The sequence below is a fragment of the Podarcis muralis genome, chromosome 2 (assembly GCF_964188315.1).
Source record: "Podarcis muralis chromosome 2, rPodMur119.hap1.1, whole genome shotgun sequence".
Taxonomy (NCBI): Eukaryota; Metazoa; Chordata; class Lepidosauria; order Squamata; family Lacertidae; genus Podarcis; species Podarcis muralis.
Window position 1 is genome coordinate 24,910,594 of NC_135656.1, and position 26,399 is coordinate 24,936,992.

Here is a 26,399-nt window from a genome sequence, read left to right on the forward strand (position 1 = left end):
AATAAATAAATAAAAAATTATTCCCCCCCCCCCCAGCCGCGGGGCTGGGGTGGAGGAAGCCCGAGCTTCCCCCGACCTCAGCTCCCAGAACAGGCTGCTGCCCGCAAGCCTTGCGAGCCCAGCGGGAACTCCCGCCGGGCTCCCATGGCTTGCGGATAGCTGCCCGAAACCTGGAGAGCGAGAGGGCTCGGTGCGCAACGACCCCTCTCGCTCTCCAGGCTTCAGCAAAAGCCTGCATTCGCCCCATAGGACGCACACACATTTCCCCTTCATTTTTGGAGGGGGAAAAGTGCGTCCTATAGGGCGAAAAATACGGTAGATTTTAACCTCGGAAGAAAACTCTGGAAAAGTGACTTGAAGTTTACAGCATGTTATTCTTTGAAGGAGAACTACCGGAAAATGATTCACAGATGGTATTTCACTCTGAGTAGGCATGCGAAGATGTATCAGTCCGAATCAGATAAGTGCTGGAGATGCAAAGAGGTGGAGGGAAGGTTCTTTCACATGTGGTGAACTTGTAAAAGGGTAAAAGAGTATTGGGAAATGATCCATAATGAATTGGAAAAAATAAATGTTTAAAAGTACTCCCCCCCCCCAAAAAAAAGAAACCAGAGTCCTTTCTGTTTGGGATAATTCCGGACTGAAGTTCCCAGGTGACAAAAAAGGTTATTTATGTATGCCACTACTGCAGCCCGTGTTTTGTTAGCCCAAACAACTCGCAGACTTAACATATAGTATAAGAGAACAAGAAGTACATACAGTGGTACCTCTGGTTGTGGACGATATCCGTTGCGGAGCTCCGGTCGGATCCTGAGGTTTCCACAACTGGAGGGACCACTTCTGCACATGCGTCTTCGGTGCGGTAGAGCGATTATGTGCATGCGCACGTGGCGAAACCTGGATAAATATTTCCGGGTTTGCCGCATACGTATCCCGAAGGATACGTAACTGGAGGTGAACGTAAGTAGAGGTACATTTAGAGAAGATTGGAAAACATTTATTCAATATGTGGGAAATAATTCTGTACAGCTGAAAACGCTGGCAGCATTAAGATAAATTCAACAGTGTAAGCAAGTTTTGATGGATGTAATAATGGAATAAGACCCTGATGTTGGGAAAGATGGAGGGCACAAGGAGAAGGGGGCGACAGAGGACAAGATGGTTGGATAGTGTTTTCGAGGTTACCAGCATGAGTTTGACCAAACTGCGGGAGGTAGTGGAGGACAGAGGTGCCTGGCGTGCTCTGGTCCATGGGGTCACGAAGAGTCGGACACGACTAAACGACTAAACAACAACAATAATGGAATACTGAATGGTACAGTTTTTGTAAAATATGCAGGGATTTATGATATGTAAAATGAACCATGGAAAGAGAAGAAGGGAAATCATTGATGTTCTGCACCCTACTGGGTTGAGAGGATACAGTTTGTTCTGGATTTCCTGTTTCATTGAATTGGTTTATGCTGTGTTCTTAAACTCTCGAGCTGACTGTACATTTAGGGCACCCTGTGTACCTGCACAGAGTTGCATTTGTGCTCGGGTTACCCCCTCCAAAAAAAGAAGTGGAACGAAAAGAGGTAGGGAAGGGAGTCAGGGTTAAAGTGGTGTATTATATCTTTTTGCAAGAATGCCAGAGTTACGTTTTATAACAGTACTCATCTTGAGGCCTTCCAGAATGTGTCCTAATAGCTTGCCGTTGCTTAAATATGTGACCTTCCTTAAATACTTGCTGGGCAAATGACCACATACTGCATCCATATATAAAAAAAATATCCTGGTATAATTGGGTGATTGTCGAAAGCAAGCAGAGTCTGCTTAACCGTAGGGAGAGAAATGCTAGGCACGTCTCCGATTGTGGAGTGCCTTTCTTCCTCGGATGACGTTTGTCCTGGAATTGGAATTTGAAAGGGGAGGCCATGTGAACTGGAAGCAGAGAAGCAAATAGAGGCCTGCCTGCCGAGGAACAACAAACAGAGGTCACTTTCCTGGCTGGCCAGAATTACTTATGTAAAGTCACTCTAGCAGACAGCGAAAGGCCTGTTGCTGCAGAGCATCGGGGAGCGAAATCATGAGGACATGGGTTCTGCTTCTTTATTTGTGCTCCAGGCCCTTGCCCTTACCCTGAAACTTTGCCAGAAACGCTGCATTTCTTCCTAATACCTGGCATATTTGTAACTTCATCTTCTTATTGGAAAGCTTTAGAATCACATTTTTCAAGTGTGTGAAATGGTGGCGTTAAAATCAGCTAAAAAACAAAAGTTTAATTATAACTGCAAGAAAATCCTGAAAACCAATTTTCACCTAACATTATTGCTCTCTCTTCTTGATTTTATGGAAGCCTTCAGATTATTATTTTGGGAGGGGGGAGGAGGGAGGGGGAGGAATTACACATCTCTACAGAACAGAAAAACTTCAAGCTCCTTTATTTGCAGTGTATAACCAGTTTCTGGATGGTTGCAAATTGTAGATAAAATCAGAATGGTTTTAACTGCTCTACTTAATCAATTCTTTTAATGCAACCTAATGACCTCAGATATGCAGATGACACAACTTTGATGGCAGAAAGTGAGGAGGAATTAAAGAACCTCTTAACGAGGGTGAAAGAGGAGAGTGCAACATATGGTCTGAAGCTCAACATCAAAAAAACGAAGATCATGGCCACTGGTCCCATTACCTCCTGGCAAATAGAAGGGGAAGAAATGGAGACAATGAGAGATTTTACTTTCTTGGGCTCCATGATCACTGCAGATGGTGGGAGCAGTCATGAAATTAAAAGACGCCTGCTTCTTGGGAGAAAAGTGATGACAAACCTAGACAGCATCTTAAAAAGCAGAGACATCACCTTACCGACAAAGGTCTGTATTGTTAAAGCTATGGTTTTCCCAGTAGTGATGTATGGAAGTGAGAGCTGGACCATAAAGGGGACAACAGAGGACGAGATGGTTGGACAGTGTTCTCGAAGCTACCAGCATGAGTTTGACCAAACTGCGGGAGGCAGTGGAAGACAGGAGTGCCTGGCGTGCTCTGGTCCATGGGGTCACGAAGAGTCAGACACAGCTAAACGACTAAACCACCACCACCACCTGTTTTAACTCATTCCAATTTTGGTAAAATAGAATTAGCTTAGCTTATGTACCATTGCAGTGAGATACAGTACCTACATTTTGTGCGATATGACTACAGTATAGTATAAAATGAAAACTACCCATAATGAAGTTCTGTCCAGATTTTCCTCTAGAAAACTAAGCATTGAGGGCCAAGTTGCACATTATATTGTAAGTTTAGCTATGTCTTTGTATTCTTTCTTCTTTAATGACAGGTGGGGAGTGTTGTTACTGGGAAGGGAAGTTTATCATCCTCCCACAAAAAACCCACCCCATTGTGGCTATAAGCCTTTGAAAAAAGTTCCCATTAGCACCATTAGAAACCTTTCTCATAAGGCTCATAGCTGCACAAGGAGTTTTGTTCCGATTGCAGCCAGGGTGGGAAAAGATAAGCCTCTTTTTTTTCTTTTGAATTGCATTTCCCCTAACAACACTGCCTCCCACCAGCACCTATAGTTAAAAAGGCAGTGAGCAAGGGGGAGATGACATAGGTACATGCCAAGCAGTTCAGTGCAATGTGATGCTTGTCCCTGACACTCTATGATCCATCAGAGTGGTACCTTGGTTCTCAAACTTAATCCGTTCCGGAAGTCCGTTCCAAAACCAAGGCCCGCTTTCCCATAGGAGGTAATGCAAAATGGATTAATCCGTTCCAGACTTTTAAAAACAGCCCCTAAAACAGAAATTTAACATGAATTTTACTATCTAACGAGACCATCGATCCATAAAATTAAAGCAATAAACAATGTACTGCAGTCACACAATCAATCAATCAGTAGCTGAACTGGGTTCCACACAGTCACAAAAACAAAACAAAAAAGCCGCAAAAACAAAAATGCAAAATAGCAAAACCAGACAGACCTCAGTGTAACACTCAAAGTGGAAGTGTGGCACTCAGATTGGAAGCGTAACACTCAAAATGGAGTACGTTTGGCTTCCAAAAAAGGTTCACAAACCGGATCACTTAGTTCACAGTGTTTGGGTTCCAAGTTGTTTGAGTACCAAGGCGTTTGAGAACCAAGGTACCTCTGTACCTCATTGACACTAGACCTTTATGAACAAGAGATGGGAATAAATGTCAACAGCTACTAGTTGTAGGTGGTATAAATTCTTCTCCCCTCTTGAAACTGGGTGTTTAAATATGAAACACAGAAACCAGGTCTTGCAAATGGGGACTACATTTTTTCCTGATATCTCAGTATTGAAGCGAGGGGTGTGTTAAAAACAAAGAGTGTCAAGTAGGTGACGTAAAGACTTTGCTTAACTCAGCCTGTCAAGTTTTTCCAACTACAGTTCCTGTTTTCTTTTGTGTGGTTTATTATGTTTCACAGTACTAATTATTGGAAAATAGGTACAGTGGTGCCTTGCAAGACGAAATTAATCTGTTCCGCGAGTCTCTTTGTCTTGCGGTTTTTTCGTCTTGCGAAGCACGGCTATTAGCGGCTTAGCGGCTATTAGCGGCTTAGCGGCTATTAACGGCTTAGTGGCTATTAGCGGCTTAGCGGCTTTAAGAAAAAGGAAACAAACTCGCAAGAACTCGCAAGACGTTTCGTCTTGCGAAGCAAGCCCATAGGGAAATTCGTCTTGCGGAACGACTCAAAAAACGGAAAACCCTTTCGTCTAGCGAGTTTTTCGTCTTGCGAGGCATTCGTCTTGCGGGGCACCACTGTATGTCCACATGCACACAGCAGTGATAATTCTCCCCATTTTGTTTGGTTTTAGAATCAACAATGCTTTAAGTTACTGTGGTCTTTTAAAAGGTTCAAAAGGCAATGTGCAAAGGGGAAACGTTTCCCTTGGAATCCAGTGACCTGAGAGAGCTGGTCACAAGGATGAGAAAATTAAGCATCTGCTAAACAAAAAGGATCCCCAGTGAAACTGAAAGGACTCCGAGCCTCTCACAATCCAGTTTTTTTTTCTTTTTACAGCTTGAAATTCCTGTGGTTTTCCGTGTTTGAGATAAGCGGCAATGGGGAAAACACTATTTTTGGGATGAAAAGGCAGCGTAGCCGCTGAACTTTGGGTAGAAAGGAACTGCAAGTGTGATTTATGCACCATGGGGGAATCACAAGCAGTGCTCCCCCAGCTGCCCATGTCTCTGGTTTTTTATTGGTATTGGTTTAAGAGATAACTTATAACAGAGGTTACGAGGGCTTGTGAATTTTGTTGTCAAGCCTAGTGCTGCGTTGATTCTCTCCTGAGCTGAAAAAGAGATTTATCTTCGCTGTGTCCATGCGTAATCGGGGTGAGTGCGGTTGGCCTATGAATGAACTCGGTACCCCAATATTAAGTGACCGACTGGGCTTCATTTGAATGGCTTTGTCTGCATCCACATCGTTTTCCAGCATTCACCCGCTCCTGTGAGGTGATCAGCGGTTGCTCCACAGTGAAGGCTGCAAGATTCATCTTCTGCAAAATGTCACTGCCTGGCATCTGCGAACACCAGCTCATTCCTGGCGCAACATGACTCGGAGCAATAGTCTCTCCAGTCACCATTCCACGTACGAGCTGTCTGTCTGTCTCCAGTCCTCTCCCTCGCCGTTGTGTTGTTTTCCCGTTTATTCCTTTATTGCCCTGCGACTGACAGGACCAGGCTTGTTCTGTGCCTATTCAGTTAACTTTTCCTAGAACGGGAGACACTTTTTATCAGAACAATCAGTCTTGTTCTTTCACTCCCACAAGGCCGGAGCTTTGCAGCAGTTTTAAAATATCTGGATATGAAGATGTTTTCTTTTCTCTTTGTCATTTTTTGACGTTTTTGGTGTTGTCAAGGCGCAATTCACTGCACCGGAGTGGGAGATGCTATCATCTAGCCTCCAAGATACATTGGTTAATCAATGAATCTTTGGCTTGGTGCAAGGTTGAACATTATCTCCGACTCACATTTTAATCTAAGCCACTCAGATTAAAACTCTTCTTTCCCTTTTCATGTACTGTTGCAGTGGGGAAACCCATGACTACAAAGCCCATCATTCCTGGCCATTGACAGTGCTGCCTGGTACTGATGGGAGTTGGAGTCCAACAACATCTAAATAATAATAATAATAATAATTTATTATTTGTACCCGGCCCATCTGGCTGGGTTTCCCCAGCCACTCTGGGCGGCTTCCACAGAAACCAAAAATACATTAATATGTCACACATTAAAAACTTCCCTGCCTTAAGATGTCTTCTGAATGTCAGGTAGTTGTTCATTGCTTTGACATCTGATGGGAGGGCGTTCCACAGGGCGGGCGCCACTACCAAGAAGGCCCTCTGCCTGGTTCCCTGTAGCTCTGCTTCTCGCAGTGAGGGAACTGCCAGAAGGCCCTCGGCATTGGACCTCAGCTGGATCTAAAGAGCCAGTTTTCTTGTCCCTGACTTACACAGTGGCAACTGCTGTGGTTGTGATGTTACCAGAGGGAGAGAGAGAGGGAGGTCTTGCTCTTCAGACCACCTGGTACCAGTGGTGGTGCAGCATTCCAAGAGCCAGGGACAAACGATGGAGATATAGACATTCTTCTGCTGCAACCTCAGGGTGAGTTATGAGCAAGTTTGGAGCTCTGGGGGAAGGTGGGGAAGTTTCGGTCGCATTCCAAGTCCAGCTTGGAGGAATTTATCCATCACCAACCTGTTGTCAACAAAGCTCTAAAATCCACTCTTTATTTTGGAAATTTTTTCATCTGTTTGTCCTTTCTCCGTACATTTGTACACTTCTTAAAGTATTGTAACCCAGTTTTGCACGATGGTTCCTGAAATAAAGAAACACGTTTTTGTCTGTTTTGGACCTTTATAAAATTGGACACCGTTTGGAACCAAAGGTGATGGACAGAACCTATCAAAACTGCTCTGATTTTGTGTTTATCCAGTAAGAAAATGATATATAATTAGATACCGCGGGGGGTGGGGGGAGGGAAGTTGCAGAAAACATAGGTGGAATTTGTTTGTTTTCTATTGTCGAAACATTGTAAAAGGCAAAACATAAAATAAAATAAAATAAAATAAAATAAAAAACAACTGCTCTGATTTCTCAGAAATTCCAATCAACATCAGGCCATTCCTGCTAGTGGAAAATATATGCAACCTGAGATTTATTGGCAGTTTTAAACAACTAGCTAAATATAAAAGCAAATACAAATAATGTTAGCATTCAATTACAAGATATTTGAGGTAGTTGTCGCCTCGTCTATACTCCAAAGTTCCTCAAAATCTTGTTCTGGTCTCTTTGTAATGACAAGTGTTGTTTTTTTCCAGGGGTCAGAAAAATGTGAGTTCTTTTGCAAGTGTGAAGAAGAACAATCTGGTGAATCCTTTTCGAATCCCAGAATATAAATAAATTGCAGAATTAAGCCTGCCATGGAATGCAACAGTAAAACACAACAAAAGCCAATAACACCCACCCTCTCATTTTTTAAAACTTCATTTCGTCATTCCCTATTAACAACAGACGTGGTCCAGTGATGAAACTGACCCATTTTCAGACAAATCAGTGGGGCTCTGCCTGCTGCAGTGGGGTGAAAATCCCTAGTGTAAAGTATTTCCTTATTTCAAAGGATGTTAATAGATAGCAGTATATAAATCAGTATCAACAAGTACATCATTCTAGAGGCTACTACCCCTCCAAATGTTCGTATACAGGGAACATCAGCTGTCTGATCTCCAGCAAGCGATGTGTTAAACGCAAGACTGATGTAACAGCTCTAAGAGAGGCTTGATTGATTTAGGAAATAAAAGTGGAGTTAGCAGGATACGAGGGCCTGTTGAAAGGGGAAGAAAACAAGTGCCAGGATTTGCGCTAGATGGGATGATGGCCATTCTCTTCTGAGACTGAATGATTAATAGAAAACTGAGTCATCTTTGCAGGATTTCCTGGCTTGTAATAGAGGGGGTGGGATTATTATGTATAGCCAACTCTTCTTTGCGGGTTTTTGAAAAGACAATTGGCTGTTTGGAGGCCACATTATAACATGTGCTGCAGTGAGATTATCTGTATGTCAGGAAGTAGTAATTGTGGTTCATGGTCCTTGTGGGGAGGGGTCCATTGACCAGCACTTGTTGACATATGCATACTTTGACATCTGTAAATTTTCCAGTGCATTCTTTGTCACTAGACTTTGAACACTGGGCTTTACGCATGCCAGATTACTGTGCAATAAATAACAAAAATGGCAAGTGTGTGTGTGTGTGTGTGTGTGTGTGTGTGTGTGTGTATTCTGCATTCTGCCCATGGAAGCTGCTGAATGCACAAAGATATCAGCAGATGCAGAGCGAGATCAAATAATACTACAATGGTACCTCGGGTTACAGACGCTTCAGGTTACAGACTCCGCTAACCCAGATATAGTACCTCGGGTTAAGAACTTTGCTTCAGGATGAGAACAGAAATCGCCTGTCGGCCGTTGGAGGCCCCATTAGCTAAAGTGGTACCTCAGGTTAAGAACAGTTTCAGGTTAAGAACGGACCTCCAGAACAAATTAAGTTCTTAACCCGAGGTACCATTGTACTCCTAACTACTAAAAAACCTGGAAACCCTCTAGATAAATACCTATCTTAACTGTATTGTATCACATTACAGAATAGCAACACTTGGGTTTCCAGATATATAAATAATAATGCTCAGCTATTGCTCTTTTTTTCCTCTCACCCTCATTAATCTCAAGGGATAGGACTTTTAAATGAAGTGTGTTGTCTAATAAAGCAATTTAATTTTAAGTTTAAAAATTTCCAGGTGGTTGGTTTTGTTTTTTAAAATCACCATTGCAGAGCTTCCTGTTTATTTAATCTTATTTTTCCTAAGCACAGCCAAGCCTTTACAGCTGTCAGTTGTGAGACTATGCTATCAGCCGTGATGGATGGCCAGTATCACCAGGGTTCTCTGTCTCAGCATAAATGACTTAGTGAAATTACTGAGAGTTGGTCTTCCATACTACATATTTTTTGTCCTTCATACTTAGAAGCCTTTTTAAAATTTCTAGATACTATTTTATTGTGATAGCACACCTTTACCAGGCTTAATTTTGATGGTAGTCTGTTGTCAGATAATGATTTTGTTTTGTTTGACTTGTAGGGTTTCACTTTTTTACATGGGTTGCCACAAGGATCTATGCAAAGGGGATTTCAAAAATTGACCTCATGCCATGATTTGATGAAGAATTCATTAGCTGGTTTTTATTATTTTTATTTTAATCCTTTGTTTTTCTGCTTTTTTTTTGTTTAATCCTTCATTCTGGTTTTTATATACAGTGGTGCCCCGCAAGACGAATGCCTCGCAAGATGGAAAACCCGCTAGACGAAAGGGTTTTCCGTTTTGGAGGTGCTTCGCAAAACGAATTTCCCTATGGGCTTGCTTCGCAAGTCGAAAATGTCTTGCGAGTCTTGCCATTTTTTTCTCGCTCCCCCCCCTTTTTCCAAGCCGCTAAGCTGCTAATAGCCTTTTAGCAGCTCAGCCGCTAAGCCTTTAATAGCCGCTAAGCCGCTAATAGCGCTAATCCGCTAAGCCGCTAATGGGGTTGCTTCGCAAGACGAAGAAACCGCTAGACGAAGAGAATTGCGGAACGGATTCTTTTCGTCTTGCGAGGCACCACTGTACTGTTTTGTATGGTATTGTGAATACTGACAATACCATACAAAACATAGTATGTAAAAACCAGAATGAAGGATTTTAAAAAAAAAGCAAGCAGAAAAACAAGGGATTAAAAAAAAAAAAAGTTGGAAGGGACCCTGAGAAACATCTAGTCTAACCTCCTGAAATGCAGGAATATGCAGATGTCCCATACAGGGATCAAACTTGCAACCTTGGTGTTATCAGTACCCAATCTAATCAACTGAGTTATCCAAGTACAGTGGTGCCCCGCAAGACGAACGCCTCGCAAGACGGAAAGCCCGCTAGACGAAAGGGTTTTCCGTTTTGGAGGCGCTTCGCAAAACGAATTTCCCTATGGGGTTGCTTCGCAAGACGAAAAAATCTTGCGAGTCCCCGCAGGTTTTTTCCGCCTTTCCCCCCCTTTTCCTAAGCCGCTAAGCCGCTTATCAGCTGTTCCGCTGATAAGCCGCTTAACAGGTGATCGCGAAAAGCCGCTAGACCGCTGTAGCGCTAATCCGCTAAGCTGTCAAAGGGCTTGCTTCGCAAGATGAAAAAACGGCTAGACGAAGAGAATCGCAGAACGGATTCTTTTCGTCTTGCCAGGCACCACTGTACATCATTTGTATTTGAAAACGTGGTATGTTGCACAATATATCTTTGAGCTTGTTTCAAATTTTGCAAAAGCCATATGCAATGAATGAATGAATGAATCTTTATTTGCGTCGCCATCGGTCATAGCAATAAAACAACAATACGATATACAAAGAATAGAAATAAAAAGTCAATTATATAAAATACATTTTAGGGTTTTGAATCAATAGTCAAAGAGTGGATCTTATTCTGATTGCCCCAGCTAAAAACCTTGCAACCTTTGCTGTCACCTGCTCATCTTGATCTGCCAAGAGAAAGGACACTGTGGCAGTGGTTGGGCGACCCAGAATGGACAATAAAAGAGGGGTGATAGTCTCATTCCTCAAGTCTTTATAAAGAGTGCAAGCCAGAAGGGCATGCGCCACCGATTTGGTACTGCCATCTCCACAGGGGCATAAGCGTTTTTCGTGTGGAATCTGTTGGAATTGTCCCTCAAGTAAAGCCGAGGGCAATACATTCAATCTTGCGAGAGTAAAAGCATGTCTATATTTTAGAATTGGTAGGTTATGCAGATAGGGTGCCAGAGTCGAAATGGGAAGGTGGAAAATAGTCATGCCATAGGCAAAATTTCCTTATTGTGGCCAAGTTGTTTTGACGCTTGATATCATCTAGGTGCTGACCATATGCAATGAAAGCTTGTCCCAGCCTGAAAACCCTTCCAGTGTTCTAAGGTTGCTGCTGGCATTACTGGGTGAAGACCCCTTTATGCCAGGGTTTGCTAGCATTTTTCGTGCTGCATTGACCCATGGTCAGCCCTTCAAGGGCTGCATGTGAAGATGAGCATCACCAGTTTTGAATTTTTTAAAATTTATTTTTATTAGGGATAATTTTGAGGGAACCCTGGGCAGTCAGAAAAATCACAGCAAGAGACCCATGGAAATGTTCAGTAATAAGTAAATGAAAATATTAAAAGTGGAAAATTTTTGGGAAGCTATGAAACAAATATTCTATTTTGTGTTACCCACCCCACCCCAGCCAGAGGACATTCTGATTGTAAGTGCAGAGTGAAAATTTATCAAATAAATACTTAAAAAAAAAGTTTACACGGACAGAGATTTGGGTAGTTGAACACGGTATATATATATATATATATTGAGTGGGTTAATTGGAATTTTCCATATAAATCGGCTGCTTGAAAGCTCGCCAAAATGATTTGCAAGCCAGCCCCCAAGTAGATGCTTCTTCTGCAGGTGCTAGAAAGAATCGGACTTTCCTCACACGAGGGGTAATGTTTTGAGACGCAAGTAACCATGCCGTGCTCTGAACTGAGACTGTACAAACATCCCTGCAATTTTCACAGTTCATCTAGTGCACTTCAACCCTCACTAGCAACAACCTTGTTATTTTAGTTTTGCCTCCCCTCCCTCCAAATTGCACTTTGTAGAATATAATCCTCACTGTATGCTATGAACTGTGGAATGTTGTCACGGCACAAACCTTGCAGGTGGGCTGTTTGCACTGCTAAACCGGGTACCGGTGCCTTTGGAGATGGTAGCAAACTTACTGAAATGCTTTAGGATGTAATTCCCCCCCCACTTTATATATCCTCACTTCTTCTGGCTTGGGTATGCATTGGGTTAGATTTTTTTCAGTAGCTGCCTGCTAGTAAGCCATGTACTGCGTTACTTCTGTTTTGCCACTTAAGGCAAAGAACATGAAAGGAACAAATGCAGTTTGCCCAGATGATGTACTCTGGCACTTGTGTTTCCTGAGGAGAGGCAAAGATAGATTTGACTGTCTGGACTGGAGTTAAAGGGAAACATAAAAAAAATAAAAAATACGCCACCCAGTTTTCTTCTACACTCCTAGTGTGCACTGAATGTTAAAACGTTTCCCTAAGTTATTTTTTAAAAACCAAGGCCCAAATACTCCACATTTGTGCAGAGATTCAGGGCAACTGTTCTTAACCCTTTTGGATTATGTCAATCTGTTTAGGTCAGGGGTCAGCAAACTTTTCCAGCAGGGGGCCGGTCCACTGTTGCTCAGACCTTTGGGGGGGGGGCGGACTATTTTTTTTGGGGTAAAAAATGAACGAATTCCTACGTCCCACAAATAACCCAGAGATGCATTTTAAATAAAAGGGCACATTCTGCTCATGTAAAAACACGCTGATTCCCGGACCATCCGCGGGCCGGATTTAGAAGGTGATTGGGCCGCATCCGGCCCCCGGGCCTTAGTTTGTCTACCCATGATTTAGGTGGGGGAGTTTTGCATGTGCAAATGCTACTACAGTTGTACCTCGGAAGCCGAACACCTTGCAAGTTGCACGTTTTGGCTCCCGAACTCCGCAAACCCGGAAGTGAACGTTCCGGTTTGTGAATGTTCTTTGGAACCCGAATGTCCGATGCGGCTTCTGATTGGCTGCAGGAGCTTCCTGCAGCCAATTGCAAGCCGTGCCTTGGTTTCCAAACGTTTTGCAAGTTGAACAGACTTCCAGAACGGATTGTGAGGTACGGCTGTAGTCCATATCAGGAGTCTGATCTGTAGAAAGCTAATGGATCATATTGATCTGCAGCAGGGCTGTCTTACCCATAGGCGCTAGCGGTGCGGGGCACCCGGGCGCCAGGCTCTCAGGGGTGCCAAGTCAAAAGTCTGGGGCCCGAGAGTTGAGTCCGGGGAAGAGCCTGTCCATTGGTTGGAGCGCCACGGCAGGCTCTTCTGTTGTGGGCGGCTCTGCACCGCGAGTTCGGGGGTGACCGGGCCAGCAAGACACTGAGGCGGCTAGCTGGCTCCGCCCTCTTGCACGCCTGGGACTGGGCAACCTGGGGGAGGGGGGCACCAGGTGGATCTTTGCACCCTATGCTTAAGACAGCCATGATCTGCAGTTACAGGTAGTGAAGCTGGGGAATGTTTCTGCCTTGGTGAGTGGCTGACAGTCAAGGTGGACAGTACTGAAGCAAAAGTGGCTTGTTTGAAGGCAGCCCTTTATAGATCCCAGGAATCAGGACATGGTAGCTCTTGGAACCAGTGTATTCCACCCAGTGGGCTTGTCATAACAAAGGAGGCCATTATGAATGAATGTAGCATTAGTCAGTTTCGCTATAACAGCAGCAGCAGCAGCAGCAGCAGCAGCAGCAGCAGCAGCAGCAGCAGTGCCAATACCACCCAGTGTGGGGTGTGAAGTTCATGATGTATTGAAAACAGGCTACACTTTTTCAGCTTCTGAGGCTTACTGTAAACAACTGGGATTAGGGAAAGTGATCCTAGAAGCTGCAAGCTGAAACTCTTGGCAGTGTTCTTGCTTGGAAACATTGGCGTCTCTCAGCGTTTAAAAGACTTCCATTCTGCCTTTCCTAGATATGCTGAGACCCAGTACACGCTCCTCCCATCGTGCAAGCAAGTGAACAAGCCCAGGAGCCTTGGTTAACCAGAGCTTCCAGTTAACATCAAAATCAGGAGCTATGATTAATGACTTCTAAATTAGCCAGGATCTGGAAGCCAGCGCTAAACCATGGCTTCTTTCTGGTTTCTTCAGAAGCTGTTAACCATTTGTGATGATACCCTTGTTTAGAAGCTACCTTTTAGGGCAAAGCCTTCACAAAGCATCTTACCTAATCATGAAATGAAATACATTTTGAAACAACGAAGCATCCACATGATAAAATGTTTTTAAATGTGTGGATCAGTTAGTTAAACAAAAATGAATAGGATTTTGGAACCAGATCCATCACAAAGCCTGTGTCATAAAGAAACCTCATTTAAAAAATACAGTATGATAGATAGATAGGAGAGAGAGAAAGAAGGAGGAAAAAGGAAGAGAAATTAGATATGTTGGAGCTCCACAGAGCTTGAAATGAATTGGATTTCCATAACCTGGAGACGTCTCCAAATAGACATAACCAGTTAAGGTGCCATCACTATGCCATGAATTGGATTTTCTTTACATTGAACCATGTTTGTTAGTTCACCTGGTTCAGAAGAAATCATTTTGAGGTGTGTACAGTCTGCTTAAATATTCACTATCTTTAATAATATGTGCCGTACACAGACTTTGGCTTCCTCACTTCTCAGTCCTGTCTCTAACCATTTATGAAGACAGAGATCCAATAGACATCATTCAAGTCCATGTCTACTTGAACCCTATTTGCATGTTTTTGACAAAGATGGGCCGGGCTGCCCAGCCAGCATGGTATTAGGTGACCAAACTTCGAAGGAAGGAATAAGGAATGCACTTAGAGTGCATTTCTGAATTCTGTCCTTCCTTTTGCAGGTCTGGTTTGAAACCATGTCTGCAAGGAGGACAATTTTTGAATGCAAGTCGGTCTGCAAAGGAAGATTCCTGTGGAAAGTGGGTCCTGTTTTCAGCAGGGACCAGTGACACGTGGGAGCTCAAAATGGAGAACTCTCCAAAGCAGCCAATCCCAGCAAGGCTTACATTTGACGCCTGTCAGTTGAGAAGTACGAACTGCAAGCGCGACTTCCAGAAGGGATTGGTGCCACTTGAGAGCTTCTGAGTGGACCCCAACACAGTGAGGCTTGCTATTAAAAGGCACTGAATACAACCTCTGCTTGCCAAGGAACAATTGAGAGTGCACTTTGTGACTCCTGATTGTTCCTTCGCAGCCAAGTCTTTACCGCATTACATCAGGTGTGGGATGCAGAAAACAGCCTCACGGGCCAAATTAGGATCCCCTGCCGAGCCAAATTTGGCCCATGCGCTGGAGGTTCCCTGTTCCTGCTCTAAAGTGAATGCGGTTGCAGAAAGGGAATGACCAATATATTGGTAAACCCAAGGATTCACAAACACAGCAGTTGCCAAATAGCCCCCTAATCTTCTTTCTTGATACCTAAGCAAATAAGACCATCATTATAGATCATTATCTAGGACTGTTAGTTAATGATTCTAGCATAGCCAAGTTAATAGCTGCCTTGCCTGTGCTGGAATCATTAAGTAACAGCCCTGGAAAATGATCCGTAATGATGGTCTTATTTTGAAGATAACTTTCCTGCCCCCCTTTTTTATATAACAAGAATACAAAGCTGAAAATGAATGAACCACAACTAAAATACAGTGGTACCTCGGGTTAAGTACTAAATTCGTTCCGGAGGTCCGTACTTAACCTGAAACTGTTCTTAACCTGAAGCACCACTTTAGCTAATGGGGCCTCCTGCTGCCGCCGCGCCGCCGGAGCACGATTTCTCTTCTCATCCTGAAGCAAAGTTCTTAACCTGAAGCACTATTTCTGGGTTAGCGGAGTCTGCAACCTGAAGTGTATGTAACCTGAAGCGTATGTAACCCGAGGTACCACTGTATTACATTCATTTTTCACATGGTCTAGTCCTTCCCCTGTCCACCCCCTAATATTCTTAAGAAGGTTCCGTCTCCAGTCTTCAGAGAGTAGCTGGAAGTGGGGAGGCAGAAAAAGGTCCTCCTTTCCTTCCACGCCGCAGTTTTAATCTAAAATCTTAAGCACAGTACTGTGTCCAGAGCTCAGAAACTGCTCACACTAATGAAATTCCCTCTTGCAAAATGCGCCTAGAACAATGGGTGTTTCAAACACTGCTTTACGTGCTTGACAGAAAGATTACAGTGGTACCTCGCAAGACGAATGCCTCGCAAGAAGGAAAACTCGCAAGACAAAAGGGTTTTTGGTTTTTTGAGTTGCTTCACAAGACGAATTTCCCTATGGGCTTGGTTCGCAAGACGGAAACGTCTTGCAAGTTTGTTTCCTTTTTCTTAAAACCGTTAATACAGTTGCGACTTGACTTCGAGGAGCAACTCATAGCACGCGGTGTGGTAGCCTTTTTTGAGGTTTTTGAAGACTTTGGTGATTTTTGAAGCTTTTCCAAAATTTTTCCGAAACCGTGCTTCGCAAGACGAAAAATTCGCAAGACGAAAAACCTCTCAGAACGAATTAATTTCGTCTTGCGAGGCACCACTGTACTTTCATTTTCAATTGGGGCGAGCATTCGGGAAAATGACTTTGACAGTCCCACCCACAACTGAACCCATTCCCCCACTTTTTGTGTGTGACTCTGCACGATTTTACACACTATTTCCAAAATGTAACCCCTGTGTAAGTTGAGAGCTGCCTGCAAACTGCATTCACTTAAGACATACAAGCAACAAAAACCAATCACAGCTGAAAGACTAAATCCCTTGCCTTGGTTCTTACTCTTCTAGTACCATCCCACAAACAAAATTTTAAAAACTGCTAATATTGACCCAAGTTTTCTGTCTTTTGAACTGCCTACCAAGGCTAGCCTTTCTTTGGGCTGCTCTGTATGTTATCTGTTGCCCATATAGGAAACCACAGTCATATTTTGACGCAAATATGTTTAGTATCCCAGATGGGTGGGTTGGGCAGCTGATGTGAGCAATGGGAAATAATGGAAATCAGTGTCTGTAGGAAAGGATAATGCAGGAAGCAGGCCTCATTGTACCTCCAGCGAACCTTTCACACCCGTGGATGGTGGGACTCTTTCCTACCTGGTTGTTGTTGTTTTTTAATAGTTTCCAAGATGAATGGAAGCATGGTCTAGCTGCAGTCAGCTTGAATAGAGGGCTCAGGAATGTCTGTTTCTGCTTTGTGGTTGCTACGTCCATGTTTGTCTCATTGCCCTCTCATTAGCATTTCATAGATGACACCATTAGCAGATCAAGCAGGATTTCATGTGTGTTAGGCTGGGAGGGTGGAAAAGGGTTGGTTGGTTGTTGTGATGCTGTGATGTTGTAACGAAAGAGGCGCTGAGCCAGTTTGAGACGGTTGTTAAATGGAGGTCTTCAGGTTTGCTCAGAGGCAAGTACGCAGGTGTCAAGGCAAGTTGCCAGATCAGGGGGATTTCTGTGAGATTGCAGGAGTATCAGTGCAGCATATTAACATGCCAAAAACCTAGTAAAGGGAAAACGCAGGCATGTGCGCTTGCGCGCACGCGCACACACACACACACACACACACACACTGTATTTCATAGTGCTGCCTCTTTCGTTTTCTTAAGCAGGTAAAGAGAATCCATTCTGTACTTTGCAACTTCAAAAGGGGGAATTAAAGCATCAAGACAAAGGTGGAAAACCTGCTATGGCTATGTAATAGTGTTTGTGGGTGATATATGATATAGAAAGCACAGTGCTAAGCGATATATACCATATTTTTCCGCCTATAGAACATCCCCATGTATAAGACTATTTGGGGGGATTTCGATTTAAGAAAATGGGGGGGGGGGGGAGAGATACTATCAGTGTAGACATTATTTTAGAGTAAAAAAACATAGTCTTATAGATGGAAAAGCACGATAAATTGCTGAAATTATCAGTATACACAAAACAGGAAGGATGTCTTATTTCAAACGAATCCCTAACAAATATTGGCGCGAAACCTCCCCAGACAACCTGTTTCTTGGGTGGCTATTGATTTGCATTATTGAACTTAATGGTAAGCCTGCAGGAAAGGTGGTTCATTAATTCAGTCTCTGTAGAAAAGTCATAAATATCAAGTATTCGCCACACCTATAACTGAAATCTTAAATTAAGGAGCGTTAAGATACATATACACTGATTGAGAGTACCACTTGTGTGATAATTCATTGAGGCTTTTAAAATAAAAATAAAAAGGGACAGTAGCGGAGGAACCCTCTCCGGCACCCAGGGCAGGGAGAATTGCCTGGTGGCGCATGTGCGACATCCGTACAGATTGCGCACGTGTGGCATCCCATATGGACTGCATATGTGCGGCATCCCGTACGAAGTGCGTGTGTGTTGCATCCCGTATGAAGTGTGCACGTGCAGCAGCCTGTACGGTGGCCATGTGAGAGTGGCAGCCTGTATGCGCGGCGTCCATACTGGCTGCATGCACCCTCGGCCACTCTACAGCTGGGGGGAGGCAGGGGCCATCTTGTCACCCCCCCAGGGTGGCACCCGGGGCGGCCCGCCCCCTCTGCCCCCCACTTCGTACACCCCTAGACAGTACCCTGTGCAACTCTGTGCATGCACTGGGAACTTGCGTCCTGGTTAGAAATGACTGAAGCCTGAAGAGGGTAATGCAAACTCTTCAGGCCAGAGAGGTATCACAAGCTCCTCTGGTGCTTGGATTTTTGAGAGGGCAGGGGTGTCATAGGCTTGTTTTAGAGGGCCCATTGTGTCCCTGGTCAGAGATGTCCTCTGAGTCTATGGCTTCTTCCCCTCAGGATGGGGAGCCTGATCCCTGGGTCATAACACTTTAGGCCGCTAAATGTCTTGGGCCTGTCCTGACTGAACCATGACACAGACATTCTGAAGGGCTGTATCTTGACCATTATCATTTTGTTTTTGTGTTCTGTTTTGTTTCTTTACCAGGGGTAGGTTGCAGCAATTTAGAAACAAGATATTAAACGCAATACACAGTTTGAAAGAAATTAAAGTCACAAGGGGTACGGTGGGCCCTGAAACATAGCGAATATCTTCTAAAAAAAAGGAAACCCAAGACTTGATTTTATTCCCACCCTACCCCAAATCTCCTTATTGCAGCCATGCTGGGAATATACTTCCTTCTTTCCCCCCTTATTCCCATTGTTACAGTTGAATTTGACTTGGATTTTTTTTTAAAAGGGTTTGTTGTTCTCTGTGCTCCCTAGCAACCTGTAATTCCCAGCTATTTGGGCAAATGAAGGTATGTGTTTGCAGAGTGGCACCTTCATTTCTTTTTATTTTTGCCAACCCAGACATGTTGCAATGACTGGAAGCTACAGGCTAAATATCAAGAGAGGCATTTTTTAACGAGGAGAGTTAATTGACGAATGTTGCAATCAACGCCTGAGGAGGTGGTGTGGTGGTTTGTCCATCATTTTGATGTTGCTGAAAACAAACAGCCCTCTTTTAAGGCTTAGAACTGGAGAACCATGGTTTCCTGATTTTGTTCAAAATGAAACCGAATGTGTGTGGTAGTGGGATTGTTATTATTACTGTATTGTTATTATTTATTGAATTTATATACTGCCCTATACCCGGAGGTCTCAGGGCAGTTCAGGGATGCATATAATGTGATTTGTATCTATTGTGCCAGCACACCAGTCTTTTACTTCTGGCTGTCAGAAAGGTGGGGTGAGAGGAAAGACACAAAACGGCCTCGCAGATTTTCTCTACACTTGTTCCTGTATTTGACTTTTTTGGGGGGTGGGGGGCGGAGATCCTTCCACCTGACACCTGAAATCGAACAATCATAATGCCCCCCCCCAAAAAAACTAGAAATGCCATTGAATTCCTTCCAATATTTTGTAGCGCCCCCACATCCCCCCGGCAACACACCCGTGAGAGTATCCCCTTCATTCCCATTCTTGATGCTGCACATCATGCGGTTCCACAAGGCTCCTGCTGTGTGCAATATAGCGCATATTTATTCATTTAGAAGATTTGTGTTCTGCTTTCTGCCTAAAGCCCTCAAAGCAGCTGACAACGCCTGTGTAAAACACAACAGATGCACCAGGGCCACAAACACCAAAACACTACCACCAAAATAACCAGGAACACTTACTTCTCACATGCAGGGGGTCAAGGAAGCGACAGTCTGACTGGAGAATGCCCTGATATTGTCTTATCCTGCCTCCCTTCCTCTCTCCTTTCCTTCCCAGAGGGCAGATTGTCTTTGTGGGGATTGTGGAGGGGACAGTCCAAGTCTTCAAATATCTTGCCTTCTGTATGGATTTGTCTCATAGTGCAGAGTGCAGTTTTGCCATTTGTAGTCAACCTGCTTTCTGCTCTTGCCGCATCCGGCTGCATGGCTTTTGCCCCTGAGTCTGCATGCCTCCCCAGGAGTGTCCCTATTGTGGGCTACAAAATGGTCAAAAGATATGGATTCGCATCTGTGCTCCTGACCTGAGGCTTTGTTCTCTAGCTACTTCCTCCCCTGAAGAACTGGAACTTGATGCTGCAATAGATCTGCATATTACACCTTCTGCAGGGGGCCCAACTTGAATAAAATATTGGGGTGGGGCGGGTAAGCCCTGCGTGCAATTGATCACATGGCATGGCACAGATACCCCATTTGAATGGGAATTCCCCTCAACTTGAGGGGGGTCCCCCTCAAATATTTTATGAGGGGGAGAAGGGACCTCAGCCCCTAGGAGCCCTAAACGGCCTTGGCCCAGTATACTGGAAGGAGCTTCTCCACCTCCATTGCTCAGCCTGGACACTGAGGTCCAGCTCCGAGGGTCTTTTGGCGGGTCCCTCACTGCGAGAAGTGAAGCTACAGGGGACCAGTCAGAGGGCCTTCTTGGCGCCCTCCCTGTGGAATGCCCTTCCATCAGATGTCAAGGAGATTAGTAACTATACAGCCTTTAGAAGACATTTGAAGGCAGCCCTGTATCAGGAAGTTTTTAATGTTTGACGTCTTACTATGTTTTTATATGTTCTGTAAGCTGCCCAGAGTGGCTGGGGAAACCCAGCCAGATGGGCGATGTATATGTTGTTGTTGTTGTTGTTGTTGTGGATTTGGCTTCCATGCCTGTCTGGCTTGGCTAGTATAACCTATTGGTTTTTCCTGTGTTGATGCTTTAATGTAGTTTGGGATAACATAGTAGCCTTTTAACAGAGTTCAGGTTGAAGGGATTTAAAGAAGAGTTTGGCAGGTCAGTGTATAAACAATTGCTTGCTGCACGAACCATGTGTCTGCTTAATAGAGACTCACTCCTTCAGACCCAGCCACCCAGTTTCTGTGCTAACCAAGTCTCCGTTTTGCCCTTAGGATAAATTCATTCATTCCTGCAATTTTCATTCCATGTTGCTTCATTTTTGACTCGTGTGGATTTCAAAATACCAGGAGCAGAAAGAATCAGGAAAAGCCAGGGTATGGGGCTCTGAGCTATTAAAAACTGCAAAGTCTTTCACAGCACCTCTTTTGACTGGAATACATGATCACAAAGGTGTCCACTTTGGTTTCACAACTTTCACCCAGCCCAAAATCACCTGCACATTTTCATTTCCTCTCTCCATATAATGCAATGCTAGAGAGTTAAAAAGTAAATTAAGGCAAGATGGACATGTCAGGAAGCCATATTATTCTGCTGTGTTGAATGCAGCATTGAGAATATGCAGATGTGTGCCTGAACTGCTGACTGCATCAGTTAGAACCCGAAGTGTATAATCTGAATCCCAACAAAGAAACTTTGTATTTTCAACCCTCTCCTCTTCAGCATTCAGGTGCCTGTGTCAAATTAGACCTGGCACTTAAATCAAGCACTACAAACAAGCCCTGTGCTGCAAGATGTTTCTGAAACCCGAAGAAAAGTTGTTCTTATTTCCCCCCATCTCTGTTCTTTATTTCACAGGCAGGAAGAAAAACCCAGGGCTGAAAATTCCTAAAGAAGCATTTGAACAACCACAGACGAGCTCTACGTATGTCTTGAAATCTCAGCATGATTGCTTTGGGTTGGGCTGGGGGGGGGGGTTGAAGCAGGGGTTCATAAATGTCAACTTGGCGTACTAGCCAGCTATTATTTCTGGTCATCACCAATCCCCTCCCTGAGCCTCCAGGAATGCAGACTCTACATGGAAGTTAGGCAGGGTCCTCTCCCATTTGTGCAGAGTACACAGAGCAAGAAACAGCCGGAGTCTTTCTGCCACTTGGAATGTTCTTCTGTTTCTTAACCTGCTTGAAAACTGCAGTGGACGTGAGACCTCCAGGGTAGGGATGTGCGTGATCCAGGAGGTTCTGCTTGCTAGAAGGCTAGGCAAGTGGATTTGTGGACGCCTGGCTTGAAGCAAAATGGGATTCTTCATAGAGCTGGTGTTCTGGGTGGCACGGGAGTGACGAAACAATGGAACAGTCCGCAATTGTGCAAGCTAGCGAAAAGAAACTCTGGGTCTGCATTCTAATATTCCAAAGCAAACTTGGAGAAGAGGAGAGAAAGGGAAACCACACTTTAAATTGTTTTTCCATTATTGAATATTTAGAAATAATAATAATAATAATAATAATAATAATAATAATAATAATTATTTATTTATTTATTTATTTATTTATTTATTTATATCCCGCCCTCCCCAGCCGAAGCCGGGCTCAGAGAGAAAGAAAGTTAATGGCCCAATATTAAGTTGTCTTGCAAACATGTGCAGTTAGCTTTACATACCTCCGTAAGTTAACATGATAATATAGTGCAGGGCTTGTTTCAGATGGATTTTGGAAAGAAGATTGGTGATGTGAATGCTCCCTAACAAAGACCACAATGCAGAGAAACAACTCTTGCATGCCTAATGGCTTCTTGACGCAAAACATTTTCTGTTGGCAAGCTCAGGGGTGTGTTAGAAGCAGTCCAACATAGTACTTAGGGGACTGTGTTTCAATGAGAAGGTGAAAACCATAGGGTTGTATCCTGTGCCACACGCAAGCAGAGTTCTGTCCACACCACAGAACATCCCCTTCCTTTTCTCTCCACATGTCTGAAAATCTGCTCTGGAAAACCTGACTATATTATATGAAGCAGGTGCCAGGCCAATGTCATTTTACGTGGTCTTAAAACATTGGCAAGTCCGTATAGGTTCTTCACAGACAGGTTTGTGAGACTGGTGGGAGAGCTTTGCTTTCTTTTCCCCTTACATATAGAAAGAAGGGAGACCAGGTTTCATCAAAGGTATTTTCCTTTATAACCCCATTTGTAACCATTCTAAGCCCAGTTAGTTGCCCTGAACTGGCTATATCCCAAATATTATTGAACCACATCTCTGGAGGAAATAAATAAAAAAAAATTAAAAAATTGTCCGGTAGCACCTTAGAGACCAACTAAGTTAGTTCTGGGTATAAGCTTTCGTGTGCATGCACACTTCTTCAGATAGAGGTAGTTCCACCTAGGATTTCCAGTGATACTCTATCACTGCTACCAGTAGAAAAAGAATTAAATCTTTATGCCAGATCGTAGGGTCAGGATCTCTGGGTTTGGTGAAAGCAAGGCTAAGGCTGGGTTTGTCAAGAGATTCTCAGATGATTATTATTTTTATATACCATACCTTACAAGCTCTTGGCTGCAAGATTATTGAGTTGCCAAATTACCCATCACAGACCTTGCACCTTATGTAAACGGAGTAAACTCTGGGAACAGTGGACAGCTGGCTGCTGTGCCATCTGAGAAAATAATCAGGAAGAAAAAGAGAGAGAGAGGAAGGAAGGAAGGAAGGAAGGAAGGAAGGAAGGAAGGAAGGAAGGAAGGAAGGAAGACTGGCCCCTCAGTTATAATTTCTCAGTCTGTCCTTCACCCAGAAAGTGTGCTCACCTTTATCCTAACCAGATTTCCTTGGAAGTCGGTTCCATTGCTTCCAGATAAAATACATAAACCTGCTTAGTTTTGGCAGCCTCATGATGCGTATCTTGGATCCTTGAAATTTGGTTTACTTGCTTGTTACCCAAGGGCGCCCTGACAGTTCTTTAGGTAGCACAACAGACTCTCAACTTTTCTCATTGTACCAAGGTAAGATATGGGTTATGTCAAGGAGGCTTTCCTCTCTAATCTGCCCTGTCTGGCACTGGGCAATGCCCTGTTATTTTCTCTTTCATGTACTGTGTTTGCTGCATGCCTCTCTCTCAAAAAGGGGGTCTGTTTTAGCTTATGGTGCCTCTTTGAACACAGTCTTCAAGGCTGAGTATTTGCTGCCCCCCCTCCTCTCTTCCCACAATCTCTCCACAACTCGAAACAGTGAAATGAATCTTGATCTCCTCCAGGAACCTGAGACTGCCCTTGCAGTCAATGAAAGGACTTATTAAGACAGAAGATTCTCTTAGGAGGGCTTTTAATTAACTTATGGAGGGCAATTTTCCATCTCCCACCCCTGATCTTCCTTTGATCTTTCAAGGGGCCATGCCTGTGCCATCCACAGGTACATACATGGGTCTGTAGCATTAGAGAGTCAAATGCCAGGACACCTCAAAGGGTGATGTTAAAATATGCCCATAAGAGTGGACTGCCTAGGATAGAGAAAGTGATGTGGAGAGATTTTCAGAGAGATTTCATGCAGAGCCAGAAATGGAGATTCTGTAGACTTGCTGGAATGGAATGAGATTTCCAGAGCTCAACTTTTAGGATTGGAAAGGGATTACAGCTGGCACTGTCAACAGATGAAATCATCTTCCTGTCCTTCAGTCGAAGTAGTGGGATTATAGTACCAAAGGTACTTTTTTTTTTAGGCTTGGGCTTAGCAATATCAAAAAGTGCGGCTGCTCCTATAAACAGCCATCAAATAGTCTACTTACTCTGTCCTCCCCTTTTAATATCTAGTTGAACTCGCCTTGTGTGGTGATGCCACCAAGTTCTACACCCCCCACCCATTGCTCCACAGGCTAGAGAACAAGCTTCCACATGTTGACCATAATGCCTAGCTTTACCGTTAAACCACAGAGCCTAGGGCTTGCCGATCAGAAGGTTGGTGGTTCGAATCCCTGTGACGTGGCGAGCTCCCATTGCTCGGTCCCTGCTCCTGCCAACCTACCAGTTCGAAAGCACGTCAAAGTGGAAGTAGATAAATAGGTACCTGTGGTGGGATGATGAGCTGCTTGTGCGTAAAATGCAAGTCCCTCAGAGTTTGATCAGGTTTTCAAACCTCTGCCTGTGACGGAGCCCCTCCGGCATGGCTGCGTCAATCGCTAGTAGAATCCGAAAGTGGTTGCTTTCGGAAACGTTTCCAACATAAAAGCTCTTTCACGGAAACACGTCTTCTGGACTCTCTGCGTGACAGTTTCCGGCGAGGCGTGGGTGTCCCTATAGGAGGTCCTGAGACCTCTCCACTGTTTTCGCTGGAAACGTCTCTGAGCCACCCCTCCGACTCACTTTCCCTGGAAGTTCCTGCTCGCCCCCTACTGGTTCCCTCTTCAGCTGCTCCGTCTCTTTCAACCTGAGGGAGCCTTTGCACCTCCTGTCCTTCCGATGGCAGTTCCCTGACATCCACCTCCCCTCCAGGGCCCCCTTCACCCCCTCCCGTCTCCTCCCCTCCGGGCTGGGAGGAAGTAAAACCCCTGAAAGAACCTTCCTCATCGTCCGAAGTTTCGAACACTTCCCTCCACCTGCTACTGTCCCTCGTCTCTCGATACTCCTCGTCTTCGGAGTCTATTCCCTCTTCCAACTCCGACTCCGTGAATCCTTCCATTTCCTGTTCCTCGTCGGTGGTGCCGAAGTACTCCCTCCTAAACCTTTCTACCGGCTGTGGTTTCCTAGGGAATCTTTGGTGGAACGTTTCTGTTAAAACCTCGTCATTGACCTCCCCTGCAGTCACCCAGGTGTTTTCTGACTCCGGTTCCCCTTCCCACGCCACCAAATACTCTACCTGATTTCCCTTCCACCTGGAATCGAGGATTTCCGCTACATGGTTGCTGCGTTCCCTCTCTTCCAAGGCTGGTCCCCTGACGTGCTCCCCTTCACGTCCCCCCCTGTATGGTGACAGTAACGACCTGTGGAACACTGGGTGCAATTTCATGTGGTTGGGTAACCGGAGTTTGAAAGCCACCGGGTTGACCTGCTGAATGACCTCAAAGGGTCCCAATCTTCTGGGCCTCAATTTCTTACAACCCCCTTTGAACGGCAACCCTTGGGTTGACAGCCACACTTGATCCCCCACCCTTATGGTTTCACCTTCCCTTCTGTTCTTGTCTGCCTGCTTCTTATATTGTGCCTTGGCCCTTTCTAAGTTGAGCTGGAGCTGATGATGGATCGCTTCCATCTCTTCTACAAAATGTTCAGCCGCTGGAACGCTCCATCTCTCCCCTCCCTCCCCTGGAAATGCCCTGGGGTGACACCCGTAATTAGCCAAAAAGGGGCTCATCCCTGTGGACACATTCTCCGCATTATTGTAGGCAAATTCTGCCAGCGCCAACTTTTCGACCCAATCGTTCTCTCTGTCATTGACATAACACCTCAGATATTGTTGAAGAATGCCATTTGCTCTTTCCGCCTGCCCGTTGGTTTCAGGGTGCCGGGCCGTTGAAAAATTGACTTCCACGTGCAGCAAGCTCATGAGCTTCCTCCAGAACCTGGAAGTAAATTGTTTGCCGCGGTCTGAGATCACCCTCAAGGGAGCCCCGTGCAACCTAAAGATGTGTTCTACAAACAACTTCGCTGTTTCTTCCGCTGTGACTGCATGTGAGCATGCTACAAAGTGGCACATCTTTGTTAACAGGTCTACTACTACCATG

The 26,399-nt window shown here is 44.5% G+C and overlaps 1 protein-coding gene across 2 annotated transcripts in view; it reads left to right on the forward strand.

Annotated features, from left to right (window-relative positions):
• Positions 1-26,399, forward strand: part of MAP2K6 (mitogen-activated protein kinase kinase 6) — an 83,164-nt gene that overhangs the window by 15,749 nt on the left and 41,016 nt on the right. The window contains exon 2 of one of the 2 annotated variants that reach the window (XM_028713752.2): positions 21,556-21,622. The exons of the other annotated variant lie outside the window; for it this stretch is intronic. Coding sequence (XP_028569585.1) covers positions 21,556-21,622 — 67 coding nt within the window. The remainder of the gene's footprint in view (positions 1-21,555; positions 21,623-26,399) is intronic. 2 annotated transcript variants of the gene reach the window in all.